General features: G+C 34.8%; 2 protein-coding genes across 4 annotated transcripts in view; one reads left to right on the top strand and one right to left on the bottom strand.

Moving 5' to 3' along the window:
• The window catches only part of LOC102589671 (NEDD8-activating enzyme E1 regulatory subunit-like), a 13,540-nt gene extending 3,606 nt beyond the window's left edge, over window positions 1-9,934 (bottom strand). For all 3 annotated transcript variants that reach the window (XM_006351901.2, XM_006351902.2, XM_006351903.2), the window contains exons 1-10: window positions 9,817-9,934; window positions 7,758-7,930; window positions 7,506-7,669; window positions 6,384-6,494; window positions 6,035-6,114; window positions 4,379-4,529; window positions 4,188-4,281; window positions 2,663-2,751; window positions 1,058-1,131; window positions 774-936 (exon numbers count right to left, since the gene is read on the bottom strand). In XM_006351901.2, the coding sequence (XP_006351963.1) occupies window positions 774-936; window positions 1,058-1,131; window positions 2,663-2,751; window positions 4,188-4,281; window positions 4,379-4,529; window positions 6,035-6,114; window positions 6,384-6,494; window positions 7,506-7,669; window positions 7,758-7,930; window positions 9,817-9,854 (1,137 nt within the window). In that variant the 5' untranslated portion in view covers window positions 9,855-9,934. The remainder of the gene's footprint in view (window positions 1-773; window positions 937-1,057; window positions 1,132-2,662; window positions 2,752-4,187; window positions 4,282-4,378; window positions 4,530-6,034; window positions 6,115-6,383; window positions 6,495-7,505; window positions 7,670-7,757; window positions 7,931-9,816) is intronic.
• Window positions 9,935-11,455: 1,521 nt separating this feature from the next.
• On the top strand, window positions 11,456-19,949 carry LOC102589351 (aconitate hydratase, cytoplasmic). Its single transcript, XM_006351900.2, has 20 exons — window positions 11,456-12,011; window positions 12,781-12,885; window positions 13,367-13,527; window positions 13,607-13,699; window positions 14,270-14,455; window positions 14,689-14,850; window positions 15,596-15,740; window positions 15,842-15,984; window positions 16,067-16,123; window positions 16,325-16,404; window positions 16,493-16,568; window positions 16,700-16,885; window positions 16,963-17,030; window positions 17,123-17,241; window positions 17,325-17,446; window positions 18,238-18,336; window positions 18,419-18,898; window positions 19,064-19,162; window positions 19,255-19,497; window positions 19,638-19,949. The coding sequence occupies exons 1-20, from the start codon at window positions 11,759-11,761 to the stop codon at window positions 19,704-19,706; spliced, it is 2,946 nt and encodes a 981-aa protein (XP_006351962.1). The 5' UTR covers window positions 11,456-11,758; the 3' UTR covers window positions 19,707-19,949.
• Window positions 19,950-21,347: the final 1,398 nt, after the last annotated feature.

Below are 21,347 nucleotides of genomic sequence, written 5' to 3'. Positions count from 1 at the left end.
ACCCCCCCCCCCCCCCCCCCCACACAGCATAGCTGAACACACTTTGTGAAGCATATAGTTTTTGAAGGACTTACAAGGCAATATGTGTTCCCAACCTAGCATCCTTCTGCCTGACAGGATCCTCCCCCCGTCACAGCCATATTGAAGGACTTACAAGGCATGTGCCAAGCAAGATAACCCGTTTAATAATTTAGGACTTTTTCTGGATGGCTCCTTAGCATGAACCCAAATTTGACCACTTGCAGAAAGGGGGTTGGAGACAAGAAGAGCTTTGAGAAAAGAGACAAACAGACAGGATCACAGACTCATACCACAAAAACAGCAAGCTTAAAAGCAGAGTCCTTTTCATCAGGGTCAAACATATTTATATTCTCTCTGTTTCAATTTATGTGTCCTCTGTTTCAAAAAGAATTCCAATATTTCAATTTGTGTCCTCATAGTAAGTTTTTAATTCCAATATTTCCATTTTACCCTTAATGCATCTCCCTTATAGCAATGATGTGGCATCTTTGACACCACAAGATTCAAAGGGTGTTTTGGTATGTCATACACACATTTAGCTTAAGACCATAAAATTCAAAAATCCTTTGACATCCTTAAACTGCATGTCCAAACTAAGACACATAAAATGAAACCGAGAGAGTATGGCTTATATAGAAAGAAATATGATGTGTTCCAAAGTGTCAAACAGGTAGATTCACGTAGCACAAAGAAGTAATTCTAGATGGATGAACTTTCAAACTAAAGGAACAGAAAACATTAAATGTCCTTACAGCAAGTTTCCTTGCATTTCTACAAAAGCTCTTTATATTCGCCTTGGAGATGCTGGCTGGATCCCTATTAATTTTCTTGAGTAAATTCTTGACCCTTTGCTCCATAACAAGAAAATCAGCCTCGGCCTTGGCTTGGTAGGTCTTTTGCAGGTTTACGTACAATCTGCAATAGAGTCAACAGTCCAAGCATCAATAAACAAACTCCCATAAATCTTTTTTTGAGAATGAAACTCCCATATATTAACAAAAACTTAATGAGTTGTGAAGAAACTTAAACCACTAACTCAGTTGATGATGTCATATCTGGTATTGACCCCTCAAGAGGCGTTTCACCACCACCTTCACTAGCTATGAACTCCTAGAGTGCAAGAAAATATATCAATTTAGGGAATTTAAGCAGGTTGTTTGATAAGGGCTACTAAGGAAAATGTATTTGCTAAAAAGGAAAAAGAACGAACATTTTAACCAAGATGAAGAGAGACAAGGTAATAGTTTTGCGTGGATATTAATCATATCATATCATATATATATAAAAGAGAACCTTAGACCCACCTACGTGGCGCCGCCACAAATCAGAATTCTCTTTTAATTTATTTATTTACAAAATTAGCCTTCCCTTTCATGAAAAATTGCGACTTTAATGAAAAGTTGCGACTTTAACGAAAAGTTGTGACTTTAATGAAGAGTTGTGACTTTAATGAAGAGTTGTGACTTTTATGAAAAATTGTGACTTTTATGAAGAGTTGCGACTTTTATGAAGAGTTGCGACTTTTATGAAAAGTTATGACTTTAATGAAAGGTTGTGACCTTTCCGAAGGGTTGCACCTTTTCCAAATAGTTGTAACCTTTCTGATAAGGAACAATAAATATTTGTTCACATTACCCTTTGTTGTCTATAAATAGAAGGATTTTCTCTCATTTTAAGACAACGAAAATTCTGAACTTCCTCCTCTTCTTCTTCTTCTCCACAATTAAATATTTGTATACTTTGCTCATGTTGAGTGGCTCACTGACACTATTGCTTATGTTACAGATCCGGGTATGAATTTTTACAATCATTAATTTATAATTTATGCTTATGTTATTAAGGCTAAAGGATAAGATGTAATAATTTTCATTTTCCTCTACATTATTAATGTTTGTTACTACGTAATCTTGTATGTAAGATAATATAGTGTTTTAGTTTTAATGTCTGATAGATTTTAAGTATTATTTTATAAATTCCGGCGATTTTACTAGTAAAATAATGAATATACAAATTAGCATATAAACCAATTAAAAGAATGACATGAACATAGGGAAGATAATTTTTCACAAAATCTCAGTTAGTTCCCAAATTAAACTACATTTGTCTAATCCATCTAGTAACTCAAATTTTCTTGTGCAAATGCAGAATAGCAACAAAGACACAAGAGATTGAAAGGACCATCGCACTATAGAGGATAAAGCCAGAGCCTTAAGCCTATAGATTGTTGCCACATTACTCAGATGACAAACTTGGCAAAGGCTCTTCCCTCCATCCCCTGCCTCCCCCGTTGCTCATTCGAAAGGATACACACAAGCAAGATTTAAAGGAAGAAACTACTACAAGCAACCTCACCAAGAGAAGAACCAGCGGAACTGGTACTTCCAAATCTTTGCAATCAACTAAAAGCCATCAAATGTATGGACTAAATAAAATGTCTATTTGTTATTTAGAGCTAAAGAAATGAGCAAGAATAACAAAACATCAGCAAATGTAAAATCATGTTTTAGTGGACCTATCAACTCGGCAATTCTTCTATTAATCAAGTTAAATCAACTAACGAAGCTGCAATAATTCCAGAAACTGTTTCCCAACTTCTTTCCTGTGTGTGTATGCTTTAATTTTTTGAGAAAGTGTAAGTTACCTTCAGAGCTGCTACCATCACCCAAAAATCAGATGAATTGAAATCAACTTCCGAACAGCTGTCATTAATAATCTTCTGTAAGTTTGGACCTAGTATACGAAAGAGAAAACTCAATTACAAATTTTCGATCTCATCGTCTGGTTCCAAATTAAGATTCCACCTAACTAAATTAAAATCAATATAATATCAAGTTTCCAGAAAGTATTCTTTACTCCGTGAGTATTCTTTTTATTTGATGAACTAAGATCTACAGTCACTATGAGACCCTTACAAGTTTAGAAAAAGAAAGTTTCTAACCCAACTCTAGACCCACTTATTTTCTAGGATATTTATCAATTCAAAGACTTTTCCACACAGAGTTATCCTCTTGCATTGAAGCAATTTAACCAATCAATCCAAAAAAATTAAAGACTAAGACTACAATGTCCGTCAAGGCATATAAAGTTGCAACTGCATGTTACCCTAACTAGAGAGTTAGCAATAAAGAGAAACAAGATGACGAATACATAAAAAAAATATAAATTCATAAACCATCTCCAAGCAGCGAAATCTAAGCAAATCATGTATATTGGTGTTTAGCAAAGCCTCTCCAATTTATTTATTATTTTAGTCATAGCAGAGCCTCCTGAAGTACAAAGACAGAAGGTTTATTTTAAAATTTAGTAACATCGTAACTGATTATGTTAAATGCCGCATTGAGAATACACCAAAAGCATGTTTCTCAGTAAATTGAAGATGTCCCTACCTCAACAATCATGAGAACTAGTGGCATCATTCTGATAAACTAAAGAAAAAGACAACCAGAAACGGACAAGTAATATTTTGGAAACAAAACAAAGTAAAAATCTATTCAAATTTCGAGAAAGAAATCAGATAATGAATTAACTGCTGCCAAAGATAACATGCAACTCTAGATTTAGACACAACATTAGGTGAAAATATTCATTCATTAAGCAAAGACAAATTTCCCGATTATTCAAAAAGAATGGGAACCAAAAAATGAAAGATGTGAAGCAGCTTCACTAGAAATTGGGAGTTTTTGACATATACGAACAAAAAATCATCTTCTACTAAAATTCAAATCTGGTTATTAGGCAACCCTCAACTTGATGTTGCAGGTATTTCAATGTAGCTTGCTACAGATTATAGAGATCTCACAGAAGAAAATATTCAAATTAATTCTCTTACTATGAATTTTTTAAAATGTCGGGGAAGCTGCATAAGATTGTGACAATAACAATTGTTGAAGCCTGAAGGTTGCCTAAAGCAATATTTGAAAACATAAATCAGTTATGGATGTTAATAAATGGACTGATGAGAGTTCTTTTTCTTAATGCAGGTGCAATGACAGTCAAATGAAACTGCTTCCCAGATTAAGGACTCCACAAAACCAGGGTTTGAACCGTTTAGAATCCATCCCAAAGACTGGACAAAAATATAAGAAGTCACCACTAATATTAGTAGACAAGATGGAAAAAACTAGTTTGAGTTTCTGATACAGCACACAAATCATAGATATACTTACCAATCCCTTGTGGGGAAAAGACCTTAAATGATGCATCCATGGCTTCTTTATAGTTTTCTTCATCCACCGTGATCATCTTGGATTTAATCAAATCCTAAGACATTTAATAATTTGGCCAAATCATTAGATGGACCAAAATGGAACAATTTAGGATGAAACATAAGAAGGATTTGACAAATATATGTTTCAACTTTGAATTGTTTTTTCTCTTCTCTGGTAGAAGGAAGCTTTCCACCATGCGTATTTGCCCATTCCTCTGCCATCTTAACAAGGATAATAATATATGGTGTGTGTTTATGTACTACAGCATCAGTTGTGTTTAAGTCTACTGTCTCTGCAAACCTGTGGTCATAAGAATGAATGAAATCAGCCCCTTTCTTTATCTTTTTCCTCTTCATAATGAGGAAAATGTATTTGTGAAAAAAGGAGAAACAGTGAAAGCTCTGAGGAAAGGAAGGATCCCAGTAGAAAGACATCTAAATGCATCACAGGTATGAAGTTTGGCTTTACACCAAGAGACTCCTTAAAAAAATATATCAAAACCCATAAATAACCATCCAGGTTTGCAAATTTTGTATTACTGTTACTTATATGCACCACATTGCTAGCAGAGATGGTTCACAAATCTTATAATTTCTACCATTACCAAAACCTTAATCCTCAGCAGCATATACACAAACTAGGAAACAACAAACCTCCTGAAAAATACAGAGCAAGTTATACCACTCTTCGTTAGCAAAGAAAGAAGGCAAAAACAAATGCATCTGATTATTTCTCATCTTGTACAACCCCTCAATGGTTTGAAACTTCTAAGGTCATCCGAACATCAGTAAGATGTTAATGGTATTTGAATCATGACTAGATAACTAAATTATACAATTTTTCAGGAGCTTTTTATTTCAACAAAAGAAAGCCCGGTAAGGAAGATATTGGGAGAGGGTGAACAGATAATCTAGTAGAATGAAGCTTTTGAAAAAGAAGACACTTATTGATCTCAAATTTAAAAAAACAGACATCCAAAAGGTAGACAAAGTTAAACTGCTCACAGAAGCCAAATGAAGAACAGGGTCATTCATTTTCCAAAGATAACAGCATTGCAATCATTCTTAGGAAGACATTCTGCCAAAATGAGTGCTCCACGTAAGAGCCACAACCATTTTCCTATCCATTTGGGGAAAGCTACTGCACCCAATATCCACTTATGGAAATTTTACCCTACACTAGAGACCACCTTCAAACCTCCCTGCTAAGAGGAGTCGCATTGTCCCAAAAGATAATCGATCAACTCTTGCTCAGAAGTTGTCATGTAATATCTTTCTAGCAACTCCCTAAGGGATCTTAAGCATAAAGCAAAAGTAAAGGTAAAGCAAAAACACAAGCCTGAAATCTGAAACGGATCTGGATCGACTCTTAGGGCACTTCTAGATGCAGTTAAATGTCAGCTTAAAAAGAGGATTCTACCATGGGAATAAGGATGATAATCTACCACAACCCTTTTGACATAATCATGTCCTTCAGACAGGGTTGCAACTCAAAAAGATGTAAAGAACAGTTGAGACATAAAGGAACCCTATTTTATGCTACGCCAAGAATATGGTGGGAGCAACCGCAATTTGGAAGTAAGGTATGTATGTTATAGTCCATACTCCCTGGCATATGCTCCATATTCCTCAAAATTATCCTAATTGAAACATAAGCCACAAGGGTGTTGTTTCCCATCAAAAAAAAAAACGCCACAAGGGTGTTTGTGTTATAAATAAGAGATATTGTTAAAGTGAACAGATTAGTATCCATTGTACAACTATAACATATCAAGGCACAGAGGAAAGCACAAAGAAACAGCCAACCTCCGAAGTTCTGGCCATGGGTCATTAAGCCGTAGATCATCTAAGAAATGGTCAGGCTTTGATTCAATTACTGTATGTTCCTGCAGATAGAAGAGAACAAATGATTAACATAAATGATATCACATTTGATAAGAGCTCTATCAAACAAACACATTGTAACTTCCTTGCTCGTTCATTGTTTCACTCTATTCCTATGGCTACATGGTTTTCTTTTTCTACAACAGTAGTTCCTCGTATTACAATAAATAGATCCTCACAAGATCCATGTCAATGTAGTCACTGGTGTAGACCCACAAGTTCTCTATCAATACAGATTTCACAGTTAACAGCTAAGCAGCAATAAGATTACCTTCACACTGATCCTGACAAGACCCATGAGGCCATATGATCGTGCAAATATTAAAATAATATTTGCCTCCCGACAGATTCGATCCAATTTCACCATGGAATCTTCAACCAACTGATATAGAACAGAAAAGGCATAAGATAAAATTGTCAGAAATTCCAATGCACTGTTATCTGCTGATAGACAATTAGCCATGCTATGCAATTTAAATGATCAGTTGAGCTGGATGACAAAGGAAACAGATTGTTCTTTTGCTTAAACCTTTTTGTATTTCTATTTCTTTTTATTTTATTTTTCAAAAAATATCTTTTATTTATTTATTATTATTATTTTGGGGGTGGGGGTCTCGTCTTGCTTCCCAAATTAGAGTGGATAAGCTGCTGCTCATAATTATGCAGATACCAAAACTAATTGTTTGCTCTTTCAAATCAACACGGCCCTACATCTTTTGAGAAGGAGATAAAAGACAAATATCATTTAGTCAAACATAATTTTGAGTATTGATCGACATACTACAGGGACACTTAAAAATCTACATACTACACGGTAGATAAGATGTGTTGAAATGATTGTAGCTCATAAATTGCAATTCAAGAGGCATAGAGACTCTTCAAATTTGAGATGCTACACATAGAGACTCTTCAGTTACAATCAAGAATGAGACTGTAACTGAAGTTCTCTCAAAATAAACACGGAAAAAATGATAGAATTGGCCAATTGGGTGTGTGTATACTAATTAGACTTTATGAGGGAATATGTATATTGGACAATGAAATATTGGAGACAAACCACTCTAAAATTCTTTTGTATGCATGAAAAAAATAAGACAAGAAGATGAGCATACTGTATGACTTCTTTCTTATGGAATAGAAGACAGACCTTGAAGAACACTAACCCATATGCTATTTGCCTGATTGGTGACAATATCTAATTTAACAATTTCATGTTGTAGAATTACCAAGAAATGTGGCATAATGTAAAGACAACATGTTCAAGAGCTTTCTTTTACCATATGCAGATAGGCAGGGTTTTACGATAACAAAATTTAAGTTAAAAAAAGTGGGAATGCAGAATCATGCCAAGATCAAATTGTTTTTATGACTAAGATAATTTGCGTCTCCAGACCTGTGTAGCTATGACCAAGGTAAACTGAGAAAAGAATGATGGATTAGTCTCAATTAGTTCCTCTGGATGTTCTTCTATAAACTTGGCTTTAACAGCATCATTTAACTCTTGAAGAAATGCACACACGCACTCTGCCTTAGACTGTCCAACACTTGATTCATCAACTACCAGAAATACAAGAGAAAAATAAGAATATGGAGAAGGCAAGGCTTTTTAAAACTGTAGATGCATACGCACAACAGCGTAACATACCCATAAAATTATTTCCAAGATCACCCACTTCAACCTTAGAACCATCAACAATAGTGATGCTTCCCACCCCACCAAGAACAAGATTTTTCAAAGTTTCAGAACCAGTTGGACCACAGTTAAGTAAGCAGATACTGGCTTTCTCCAGTGCAGCTTGTCCTTGCTCACCCCATATCCTGCAAAACAGCATCAGTATTATCTCTACCCCAACCTAGAAATTTAATTGCCAAACATGTGAATGCAGAGGAATGGTGTATTTCAAGTTGGAATCTGCAAACATCCATGAATACCCATAATAGTCATATGATATAAAACCCTTGTTTTTGAGGCCATATGATATAAAATTTATCTCTGTCTCTGCCTGTGTATAACTATTATTTGAAAGTTGTGAACATTTAAGTCACATATGTACTTGAAATTCATAATTTGATCAATTTAACTTGCGTCAAAAAGCTGTGACAAAGGTATCAGGGTTGCATGACATATCTCATCAGGCATTCCATGAGATAGCATTGCAAGAAAATTTATGATGGTCATCAAGAACCAAGAAACATCATATTTTCTAATACTAGACTAACTCGGAGATTAGGATAGGAATGATCATCCCTGATCCATTCCTGATTGGACTTTTCTAATACAAAAAAGGGCACGCATAAAGCAACACACACGTATCTGGATACACACATGGAAGAGCTATTTGATGGCTACACACAACTGAAATTTCAAAGGGAAATGAATTAATCTTTTCCAGAATTTACAGGTCAATCAACTTTGGCCAAATGAGAACTGACCATCAGGGTCATCAAAGTCAACTGCAGTACCTCATTAGTCATCTATGAGACAAAATTTTCCCAAATGAAATTTCCATCAAAGCTTAATCGGATAACATTTACACGTCTCTAACAAAGAAGAAGAGGCTTCCACAGAAAAATCCTTTATTCCAACAAGAAAAAGCTTTTTTGTATCCAAATGTATAGCCAAGAAGCTCTCCGAGGTTCTTTCCAGACGGAAGCAATCGAATGCAGCCAACATTAGCCATTGGTTAGCACTAAAAAAATCAAAGCAACTTGATGGGGAAAAGTTACCATCTGTTGAATTGTGTGAACTTCCTAATGTAAAAGTTTAAACTATTAGAAAAAGTACACTTATATTTATTTATTTTAAATTTGAAACATTTCCTATTATGACTGGATCCTACTCTTTTTCTTGGCCAAGTATGTGAAGACATTTATTGATAAAAGGCAGTTAAACTTGAATCCAAGACCTTTCTCTCCTCTAATATCATGCAAAATCATGTAGTAGGTAGGGTATGTTTGGTAGGGAGGAAACATGTTCCAAAATATATATTTTAATCTTCCCATGTTTGGTTGGTCAAAATGTTTTGGAAAACATTTTCTCTAGGAAATTCCTTTAAAATGAAGAAAATGACTTCCCTAATAAAAGTAGGAAAAACAAACTCCATAAGTGACATTCCAAGTTCATTGTCTCCACCCCACCTACCCAACGCCTCCTCCCCGCCACCCCTATTTCCCATCTCATGTCACTCCCATATTGTATTGCTAGATTACATATAAATACTCTTAGGATAATATTTTTTTTCCTTACTTACCAAACACTGAAAGATAAGTAAAAAAAAAAACGTTTTTTTCCAAGAAAGCATTTTCCTTCCTATCAAACACACCCTTAACACATTAAAAAACCAACCTTGCCTTTCCACTAATAATTCATCTCATGCCTTTTTCCACTTAAATACCAAACTTTTTCACCACTGAAAACTTAGAGAACCAAACTTCTTCCGCAAAAACACAACTTTACACACTATTAAAATAAGATGACCCTAAATATACCCAACCTCAACTAGCTTGGAACTGACTAGCATTCAATTGATATTTCATCAGTATATTTTCGCACAACCGTAGCATATCATGTAAAAGAGAGGCTTTTTCTCATTTCTACTACTAAAATTTTGAATTTAATCCAACTATATAAGAGCTACACGTTCAGTGATGGCGTTCATAACAGAACTGAAAGCAGAAAACATAGAGTATACTCAAAAATTCACCTGAGCTGACGATCATATTTGACTTTAGGTTCCGCCATTGTTGTATGTATGAGAAAAATTCAGCTTGCTTTATACGCTAGAGGAGAGTGAAATACAGAGAGTGAAGAATAAGAAATTTTATTGAGAAAATGGAAAAATTGGAATTTCTTTGACATTGTGATGGACCCGGGTCAGTTCAATTTGGGCCTCGTGGGCCTTGACCCGACTTAACTAAAACACAGAACAACAACAAGAAACGTTATTGAAATTTAAAGAATTGACAAATATAACTCGACTAATAATATCAACTCTTACAAATTCTAAAAGGGTATGATAGAGAAGCTTGAGAAAGTGAACAATCCTTACGTAAATACTTAACGAGATTGAATTCTAAAACACTCAAAATCTACAAGAATCATACAAACATTTATGGAGTAAGCATGGATAAATTCTCTTTGAAAAATGATTCATGAATTAAAAAAAATATATTGAAATAATGAGTTCAAGATAGATAAGTTGAAAAGACTTTTATATGTCACAACTTAGATAAGATTTGAAGCATAGTGTCATGACCCACCACATTACTTAATCAAGTATCACAAAGTATTAAAAAAAGTCTAAATCCGTGGCAATAGTCCCTCTAAAATCATTATTTACATTAAAGGCATATATAAATACATTTTACTATTTTTGTTTCGATTTATATCTACAATTAACAGGTACATTATTATTTTTTATTTATATACCAAGCAGAAAATAATTTCAATGACAAATATATTTAAATAAAATATAAATGGTGCATGGTTCTTTAGAGTCAGTTTTTATGAATAATATTAATAATTAAATAGTTAATGTAATTTCATAGGTAAGATTTGAAGAAGATAATATGTATGTAATTTTATTTTTATTTTGTAAAAATAGGAATATTATTTTTGATAAACCTCCACTTCAAGTAATATATATATAACAACAATATGAAAAAATGTATAGTAATAATAATAAATAATTAGTACGATAATAAAAGTAAAAGAAAATAACATGTAATAGACCGTAAGAGAGTAATAGCATAATGCTAACAAGAAAAACTAAATATCACTCAATTACTTACTAATCATCTGTCCTAATTTTCGATCTTTATATCTTCCAATCAAGAGAATTTGATAATAAAATAATTTGCAATCCAGCTCATTCAAGAATGAGAACAATAATATCCATCGATAAACTCGTTTTAATTATAGACACAATACAAATTATTACCTATTTGTCTGCGATGTCGAATGCTAAGGCACCATATTTAAGACCTACTAATCTTCTATCCTAATTTTCGATCTTCATATCCTCCAATCAAGAGAATTTAATGATAAAATAATTTACAATCCAACTCACTCAAGAATGAAAATAACAATATTTCACCGATAAGCTCATTCTAATCTTAGACACAATACAAATAATCATGCATATGCATGTGATGTCAAGTCAATAAAGCACCATATATTATACCAACCGCCAATCCAACGTGTCAATTTAATTATCCTTATCAAACTACTTACTAATATCTAAACTTCCCAATGGATAGATGATGAAAAATGACAAAAATATCCTTCGTAAAATACATATACATCGTATCATATCTTGTATAATCATCTCTCCGCAATAATTTTTTGCCACAAATTCCTTAAAGAAAAAGTTTCAATCATCAAAATTCTAAAGGATATTCTGTTCTTTACTCTGTTTTCCTCAAAATCACAGTCATCATCTTCATCTTCATTTCTTCCATTTTTGTTACAGCAAAAAATCCTCTGTTTTCTTCTTCAATAATTATACAGCACGCGACCCTTAAGCCGCCTCCACACGCCCGACCCCATACTACCCCCACCCACCCCACCAAAATACCCATTTGCCCCACCCACCTACCTATTTCGTCTACCAAATTATTGTACTATATATATAGGCTTATGCAGTAATGTACGTTTCTTCTTCTATTCACATCAAACCAAATTTTAACTCTTCGTTTTCGGTATCTAAAACTCTTTCTAAATCCTCTAGTGCTTATTGCTCTAGTGGGTATTCTTCTTTGGGTTTTTCTTCCACTTTCCGATCGCCGCGGTGGAGCTACGGTGTTGATTGGAAATCTCCGATCAGTCTTAAAGCTCAGATCAGAACTGCCGCCGTTACCCCTGTTCTCAACAATTTCCATCGAAAACTCACTACCATGGGTAATTCCGTCATTTCACTTCACTGTCACTGTTTTTCATTGGATTTGTAAAACCAAAAAAAAAAAAAAAGCTTTCTTTGGGTTTTTTGTAAACGTTACATTTTTAATTTTTTAATTTTTTTTCAGATTTATATTAATGTTGTTTGTGATTTGTGAAGCGTTGGGTGAGAAGGTTTTATTTGCAAAAAATTAATTGGATTGTTGTGATTTGTGAATATGAAGTCTTTCGATGTTAAGGTTTATATAATGGATCGGTGTGATCTATTTTGTTCGGACTCTTTAAAAATGTCAATGGATGTGTGTCAGATTCTCCACAAAAGACATTACTTTTGAAGAATCTGACACGGGTGTAGATTCGAAAGTGAAGAGTCTGTGGAACTTGGCTTGTGATAATATTGTTGTTAATGATATAGAAAACTGTGGCGTAAAAAGCTAGGATCTGTAGAATGGAATCATGGAGGATGGATCCACCAAAAGCTAGAAATAGTTAAGCTTTTTGGCTTTTATCAAAATAGAAAAAAAGTGGACCAGATAATTTCTTTTTTATTTTAAATACTTTTCAATGAGACTAAGGTGGAAAATTGAATGATAGATGATATTGACCCAAGATATTTGTTCTTTATACATTTGTATTTTTTGTTTGGATATTTCTTTAAATGATTTAATATTGTTTCTGATAACTTTCAAGAGCTGCTGTCAGTGAATGACTTGTTAGACATTTGATCCCAAAAGAAAATCAAGAATCTGATACTGTTTGTTAATGGATTCAGCTTCAGAGAACCCATTTAAAGGCATCCTCACCAGTCTTCCCAAGCCTGGAGGTGGTGAATTCGGGAAGTACTATAGCCTACCTGCTCTGAATGATCCCCGAATTGGTAATTTCATCAGACCTTTGATATTTGTTATATGTACTACTACTCTCTTTTCATTTGTGTTGTGAATAAATGACATGTTCCATTGCTTGAATTTGTTGATCTTTATCTTGTCACTTAGAATATCATGTTTCTTATTCGAGAATTATGGTTAAGTCTTTCCGCATGTTGTCTAGGCTTGGTGTTAGACCCCTTCCAAAGTCCTCTTTCTTCCGGGGAATCTTAGTAGTTCAGTTGATTGGCTACCAAAACTTTCACCTTGTTGGTGAGGGTTCTATTTCCACCGCGTAATCCCCTCCATCCTACCACTATGTTTAGCTACACAAAGTCCTCTTTTTTTTCCCATCTCTTATTTTCCTTTTCAGGTTGAAATTAACGATTTTTGAATTTTGCATTGTTGAAGTGCTCATCACAGTTTTTTGTCGTCTTAGTAAGTTTTAATTTCCAATTTTTTGACTTTTCCTTGATTTCATTATTGTAACAGACAAGCTGCCATATTCTATCAGAATTCTTCTTGAATCAGCAATCCGTAATTGTGACAATTTTCAAGTCAAAAAGGAAGATGTCGAGAAGATCATTGACTGGGAAAATACTTCGCCGAAGCTAGCGGAGATACCGTTTAAGCCAGCCCGAGTTTTGCTGCAAGTATGTCATGTCTCCAAATTAAAAAGAAAAACAATGCAATTCGAGATGTAACAGCTTTCATCTTAACTGTTTTTGTCAGGATTTTACTGGTGTACCAGCTGTTGTGGACCTTGCTTGCATGCGCGATGCCATGAACAAGCTTGGCAGCAATGCTGACAAGATTAATCCATTGGTATTCATTTCTTTTAAGTTTAGCTGATGTTGGCAAAATTTCTTAAACGGTGTAGTTAGTCACCATTAATGGTAAATGTTGAAACAACTATGGTGGTGTTTCTTTCAAATTTTTGATGAGGACTTTCAACCAATATTTTATTTTGCAAGAACTGTTTTTCGACCAAACACCAAGAAAGAGAAGTTAGTTTTCTTGGTGTTTGTTTAGAAAAGAGTTTCTGCAAAAAAGTTGGAACTTTTTCCAAAACAAGTTGTTAAATATTTTAAAGCAACGACACTTTATTAGTGCAGTCCATGGATTTTATATTTTGGATATATTATCATTGAAACGCTTCCTTCTTATTTTGTTTGTAATGCTTATGTATCAAGGACTTAGTTATCACTAATTATTATAAGTTTGAGGTCATTGGTATCTACATACAAAAAAAGTTGAGGTCATTTTTACTGTTCTTCTATTGGTTTTCTGTATCGTGAAGATTCATCATCAGCTATTCTATTGGTCTTTGAATAGATTCTTTGACTTCACAGTAATGTATCTTATTTTATTTTTTTTGATTGGGTATATTTTCAGGTGCCGGTAGATTTAGTAATTGACCATTCAGTTCAAGTCGATGTGGCAAGGTCAGAAAATGCAGTCCAAGCTAATATGGAACTTGAATTCCAAAGGAACAAGGAGAGGTTTGCCTTTCTTAAGTGGGGTTCTAATGCTTTCCGCAACATGCTTGTTGTTCCACCAGGTTCTGGTATTGTGCATCAGGTATTGTACCTGAAAATTGAAAGGGACCAGTTGTACTGCTGTGCATATTGAATGTCAGATGTGCTAGACTGTAGCTCTTTTCAAGTTACTTTTCTTTATACTGTATTATCTTTCTTCCGTAGAGGCACTGCATTGATATTCCTGGATTTACTACCCCTATTTACCCCTCTGAAAAAAAGAAAGGATATGATATTCCGGAACTGATTAGCTTTTTGGCACCACAATTTTATTAGGTAAATCTTGAATACCTTGGAAGAGTCGTCTTTAATAGGGAAGGTTTACTCTATCCTGATAGTGTTGTCGGAACTGATTCACACACCACTATGATTGATGGGCTTGGAGTTGCTGGCTGGGGTGTTGGAGGTATTGAAGCAGAAGCTACAATGCTTGGTCAGGTATGAAACCATGAATGCCATAAGGGATTCTGTATCATGCTGAAACTTGGAATAGTCTTCTGTGCTTTGCTCGTTCTGTGCTTCAGTTAGTGATGTATTTTGATGTTAGGCTTCCTTTATGCCTTATCAACAGACTTCATATTACTTCTTTCAATTAATTTTTTTCAATGTACTCCTTGATCCAAATCTAACTCCTTTTATTTTGGTCTGTGCTGAAATTTCCACATTCCTTTATCTGAAATTTATCTTTCATGATACACACACAACAACTGGAATTTGACATTTCATCTTTCTTTATAAAAGGGGTAAGTGAGCTCACTTAGAATTATACATGGAATTGGACAGTTAGCTCCATCTCAACATGATAATTCTACATTTTTATATCTCTTTGAAAAAAGGTGGAAAGTGAGTGCACTTGGAATTTTACATGGATGTACATTCTCATTTTTTCACATGGATGTATTCAGCTCTCTTCCTAAAGTTTTGATTAAGCTTGAATGGAGGCTGATGCATACATGTGTTTGTGTACTTCTTTTGAATTACAGGCAATGTATTCCCCTTGACTGTAAGAGAACAGAAACTCCGTGTGGATCTACCATATTGCTTGGTTGTTCTTTAAATTTGTTATACAATTCTGGAAGTCCAGTTGTGTCTTACTAATTTAAGTAATTATACTAAAACATCTGAATTTATACTGAAATTTCAATGTCTTTTCTTTCTAATGCTACTTTCTGGATACTTCCAGCCTATGAGCATGGTGTTGCCTGGAGTTGTTGGGTTCAAATTATCTGGGAAATTGCGCAGTGGTGTAACTGCCACTGACTTGGTCTTGACAGTCACTCAGATGCTGAGGAAGCATGGTGTTGTTGGAAAGTTTGTTGAGTTCTATGGTAAATATGGGGAAACTGGACAAATTACTTGCCATAATAATTTCAAATTGGTAAATTGGTTCACCAGGGAAAAACTTGACTGTTTGTTTATCTTTTTTTAGGTGATGGAATGGGTGAACTATCATTGGCTGACAGGGCCACCATTGCCAACATGTCTCCTGAATATGGTGCTACAATGGGTTTCTTCCCTGTAGATCATGTTACTCTGCAGTATCTGAAATTAACAGGGAGAAGTGACGAAACAGTAAGTGCTTAGACGCGTGTAAGCATCACACATGAAGATAAGATGTACATTGTTTAATATTTTCTAACTCCTAAAATTTTAGGTGTCAATGATCGAAGCATATCTGCGCGCAAATAATATGTTCGTCGACTATAATGAGGTTGGTCTTCCTTGTTACCCTCAGCTGTGAGTGTCTCTTATTTAAGTATGAGAATCTCTCGAAGGGAGAAATGAAAGATTTTGGCTAGATATCACTATCCTTCTTTTCCCACTGTCAAAAAGAAAATGAACCAATCTGTAAGGTTGTGTCCTTTTTTTGTCTTTACAATATTCTAAAAAACTTGTCATATTCTGATTTCAGCCTCAACATGAGAAAGTGTACTCTTCTTGTTTGTACCTAGACCTTGCTGAAGTTGAGCCTTGTGTGTCAGGGCCAAAAAGGTATGTTTCATGTCTTTGTTAAACAATCTATTGAATGTGAGAAACTTTGTAAGAACTTTCTAATATATATTTTTACTTTCCCTGATAGACCTCATGACCGTGTGCCTTTGAAAGAAATGAAGTCTGATTGGCACTCTTGCCTTGATAACAAGGTTGGATTCAAGGTGAGCAAGTACTCTTTTCTACTTAATACCATTGAATATCTTCATGATATATGAACATGCAACTCAAACTAATATGAGGTCAACCTTTGAGTTCCGGAAATGCTAATTTGAATTGGCTCTATTCACTGTAGGGATTTGCTGTGCCGAAAGATGCGCAGGAAAAAGTGGTAAAATTTTCTTTCCACGGACAAGATGCAGAGCTCAAGCATGGAAGTGTTGTTATTGCTGCTATCACAAGTTGCACTAATACATCAAATCCCAGTGTTATGCTAGGAGCAGCCCTTGTTGCAAAAAAGGCTTGCGACCTGGGTCTAAATGTCAGTTCTGGTATATATACTTGTTTTTCTTCAATGATTTCTTCGTATTTTGCTAATGTCATCCTGTTGATATCCAGGTTAAACCATGGGTTAAAACAAGTCTTGCTCCTGGCTCCGGCGTAGTTACTAAATATTTGCTCCAGAGGTATTCTTTGTAGTTTCTCGAGGGAGTTTCTACTTATCCCATCCTTGTGCGTGCTTGACACTCTGTGAAATGTGGTATTTGTTGTGAAACAGTGGGCTGCAGAAGTATTTAAATGAGCAAGGTTTTCATATTGTTGGATATGGCTGCACAACTTGTATTGGGAATTCTGGAGATTTGGATGAATCAGTTTCTTCTGCTATATCAGAAAATGGTAACTCCTTTTGTTCGTTTGTATTTAGGAGTAGCATTGTCTAGTCTGTTTTTAGGTGATTTGACTTATTCTTGTATGTATAGACATCGTTGCTGCTGCCGTACTCTCTGGAAATCGAAACTTTGAGGGGCGTGTTCATCCTTTGACGAGAGCAAACTACCTTGCTTCACCTCCTTTAGTGGTTGCCTATGCTCTTGCTGGCACTGTAAGTAAATGAACCAAGTCATATTTTATTTATCCTGGGAATTGCTTCTGCTATATATTATATGCATTATAGCGGGAAAAAGGTAGTAAAAACATACTTCTAATGAACAAATAAGATGAAAATCTATGATAATCAGAAATGTCGGCTCAGAATAAGAGTCAAATTAGACATGCTGAGTTTGGAATGTGAGTTTATATCATCGTGAAGCATGTTATAACATGTCGCACCCCTATTTTGAACGGGTCGAACCAATTCGCAACATAAATACAGGAACAATTTTTCACAATTAGATGTCTATAGTAATATTAAATCTGCTCATAGGCAAAGTTAAACATGTTTGAGAAAAGCTGGCAGAGAGATGGAAATGTAAAATAGTTGAGGTATCATTGGAAACTCGTGTTAAGTGCAACTACTTAAGTAACAGTTTGGTACCAAATGGGTATAGCGAAAGCCTTGAAGGTGAACAATTTCGGTATTTACTCTTTAGAACCCTCTTTTGGCGTGTTCTATTAATTGATTGATCTCGGCTTCTGTCCCTGTCATGATCATCTTTCATAAGTTGGACCATCAATAGTTTATTCCGACACAGCATGGCCCAAGCCGCTGAGTTTCAGCACAAATCTGTTAAAAAAAGGAATTCAAAAGGTAGACTCCAGATTCTAGAATGATTGTTTGCACACATGATTTCATTGTAGATCTAAGAAGATCACGAAAAACCATACGGGTATATCATATGCAATCATCAGCCCATGTTGCTGAGACACTGACTGAAAACTATAAATGATTTGCAGGTTGATATAGACTTTGAGAAAGAACCAATTGGAGTGGGGAAGGATGGTAAGAATGTCTTCTTCAGGGATATTTGGCCATCGACTGAAGAAATTGCTGAGGTATCTAGTTAACTATCGTCTATCTTTGTGCACCTACAATTGATGAAGAAAAGAGTAAACTGAAAATGAGATCTTTCCTTAGGTCGTTCAATCAAGTGTATTGCCAGACATGTTCAAGAGTACGTATGAAGCTATTACAAAGGGGAATAACATGTGGAATCAATTGTCAGTACCAGCTACCTCGCTTTACTCATGGGAACCTAGTTCTACGTACATTCATGAGCCACCATATTTCAAGGATATGACCATGGATCCCCCAGGGCCCAATGGAGTGAAGGATGCTTACTGCTTGCTGAACTTTGGTGATAGTATTACCACAGATCACATTTCACCAGCTGGAAGCATCCACAAAGATAGCCCTGCTGCTAAGTACCTTAATGAGCGTGGGGTTGATCGCAGGGACTTCAACTCATATGGTAGTCGTCGTGGTAATGATGAAATTATGGCTAGGGGTACTTTTGCCAACATCCGAATTGTTAATAAGCTGTTAAATGGTGAAGTTGGCCCAAAGACAATTCACATTCCTTCTGGAGAGAAGCTCTCCGTGTTTGATGCTGCAATGGTACTTTACTCTTTCCTTTTGCTTACATTTCTATTGTGCCATTCCATTCCATATTCTGTTGACATTGAGATAGTCCCCATAATGCATTTCAAAATTCGTAACAGAGTAGTTGATACTTCAGAGATTTTCTATGATTGTAACAATTCTTTATGCATGATACTTTAGAAATACAAGTCTGCTGGGCAAGACACAATAATCTTGGCTGGAGCTGAATACGGAAGTGGAAGCTCCCGAGATTGGGCTGCTAAGGGCCCCATGTTGTTGGTGGGTTTTTTCACCACTTCTGTTTGGATTTGTGTTGATTTCTTCCTATTTCTATCCTATAGGATTTTCTAATCAAGAGAACTGTTTGATAGGGAGTTAAAGCTGTAATTGCTAAAAGCTTCGAGAGGATTCACCGTAGCAACTTGGTAGGAATGGGAATTGTGCCTCTATGTTTCAAGGCTGGTGAGGATGCAGATTCTCTTGGATTGACAGGTCATGAGCGATATACCATTGATCTCCCAGACAACATTAGCGAGATCCGCCCAGGTCAAGATGTTACTGTACGAACAGACACTGGAAAATCTTTCACATGCATAGTGCGCTTCGACACTGAGGTATTGACTTTCACATGCGTAGTGCGTTGAAGTTGTAGTATGTTAGATATTGTAATGTAAAATGTTCTACAGTAGAGATCTCCTTTCGCCATCTATTAGGTCTCTTAACATTGTATTGGCTCTTTGATTTCCTTCTACAGGTGGAGTTGGCTTATTTCAACCATGGTGGTATCCTCCCATACGTTATTCGACAGTTGAGTCAGCAATGAAACACAGCATTGCTTATCTACTAGCTACGTTTCTCAGGTAACTGTTTCGGTGTGGAAAGAGGAGAAAGAATCATAAATCTTTTAACGCCATTGTTGGCGAGGTTATTTTGTTACTTCAGTAAGCACTGTCTAGCTAATCTTTTGGAGATGAGTAGCAGTATATCATCTTGTGGGAATAAAGTCAGTCTGGAAATTTGTAAAACTTGCTTTATATCAATTGAAGATTTTGGTTGCTTTTCATGATTTCTTTTTCTTCTTCATCATTTTTTGATTGTGTTTTTTCGAGGGTCTATCGGAGACGACCTCTCTACCTCTTAAGGTAGGGAGGGATAAGGTCTTCGTACACAGGGGTATGCTGTTGTTGTGTTCTCCAAATCACATTTTTGTTTTCCTCAAACAAGAGCTAGACTTGTTTGTAGTGAAATAGTCGTGATATAAAATTTGGTACTACTCTCTTCGTTTCAATTTGTGTGGTTACCTATTGGATTTGTATAATTTTTATTTCAAAAAATTTGAAGATTTCATGCGCAAATTCTAGTTAAATTTAAATTGTTTGATTCTCGAAAAACGAAAAGTGTCAGAAAAATTGTGAAGTATTATTTTATTTAATATTTGATTTGTCTATTGAATCATTTAATAGTATATTAATTTGGTATTGTTTTATTCCTTATAACTTTCTGAAAAATGATTTTTTAAGGCTAAGATTTAATGTAGACCACCTCTTTATCCCACAAAGGTATGAATAAAGCTGGTATACATCCTATCCTCTCCATATGAGTATAGGCATTTGAGGTTTCTTAATTTAAATACAAGTTGAATGAATGTGTGTGAAATGTATGGAGTGTATTGAAAGCTATATCGTTCCGACTTTTCAAAGATGTCCCCTGCGATGCAATAAATGAAATTGCTTTTTCCTTAATTAAAATTCGTCTTCTTTGAATGAGACATATACAATGTAAATTTCAGAATAATTGAATTTTAATAAGGATATTGGAATTTCAGATAAAATATCACCCACTAGTGGGTAGTGGAAGGAGTATGTGGTTGCATTTATGCTTGAAATTTTTTATTATATTGTGATCTCTTTGGCTGCCTTTTGTATACTGTAGGTAGGGGTGTACAAAATCGAACCGAAAACCGAATCAAACCGTAAATCGAGTCAATCTGGAAAAAAAATTCAACTAGTGGTTTGGTTTTGAAAAAAAAAAACCCGACTATATTTGGGTTGGTTTGATTTAAACTAAAAAAAACCAACCCGAGACCAAACCAACCCGACATTATATATATAATTTTGAAATTTTATTTTATACATAAAAATATTTACTTTGATATAATTTTTAAATATTTCTTATACTTTTTCATAGTTTTTATCTTTTTAATATATTATTTCAAGTTTGAAACTTAGAATTATGAATGGGCCAATAAAGATTATAGTCCACAAATGTTGATAATTATAATAAAGCTTAAATCATAATCAAATTAATACTAATGCAAAAAGAAAATCAATTCAACACTAAGAATGACAATAATATTGAATATTTGTTCTTTAGTTTTATATTGGTTTAGACAATTAAAATACACAATCTAATTTTAATTTCCTTTAATATTTAGTCATGTAACTAATACTTATTAAACTTATTT

Source organism: Solanum tuberosum, unplaced genomic scaffold (assembly GCF_000226075.1).
Source record: "Solanum tuberosum cultivar DM 1-3 516 R44 unplaced genomic scaffold, SolTub_3.0 scf00140, whole genome shotgun sequence".
NCBI lineage: Eukaryota > Viridiplantae > Streptophyta > Magnoliopsida > Solanales > Solanaceae > Solanum > Solanum tuberosum.
The sequence above is the reverse complement of the archived record's forward strand: the minus strand, read 5'-3'. Positions and strand labels throughout refer to the sequence as shown.

What these genes read in the sequence shown, in the direction of transcription:
- LOC102589351 (XM_006351900.2), top strand. Translation starts at nt 11,759, where the DNA reads ATGTACGTTTCTTCTTCTATTCACATCAAACCAAATTTTAACTCTTCG. An exon ending in ATAACAAGGTTGGATTCAAG is followed by an intron (nt 16,569 to 16,699) that starts GTGAGCAAGTAC and finishes TATTCACTGTAG; the next exon opens with GGATTTGCTGTGCCGAAAGA. An exon ending in CTAAGGGCCCCATGTTGTTG is followed by an intron (nt 19,163 to 19,254) that starts GTGGGTTTTTTC and finishes ACTGTTTGATAG; the next exon opens with GGAGTTAAAGCTGTAATTGC.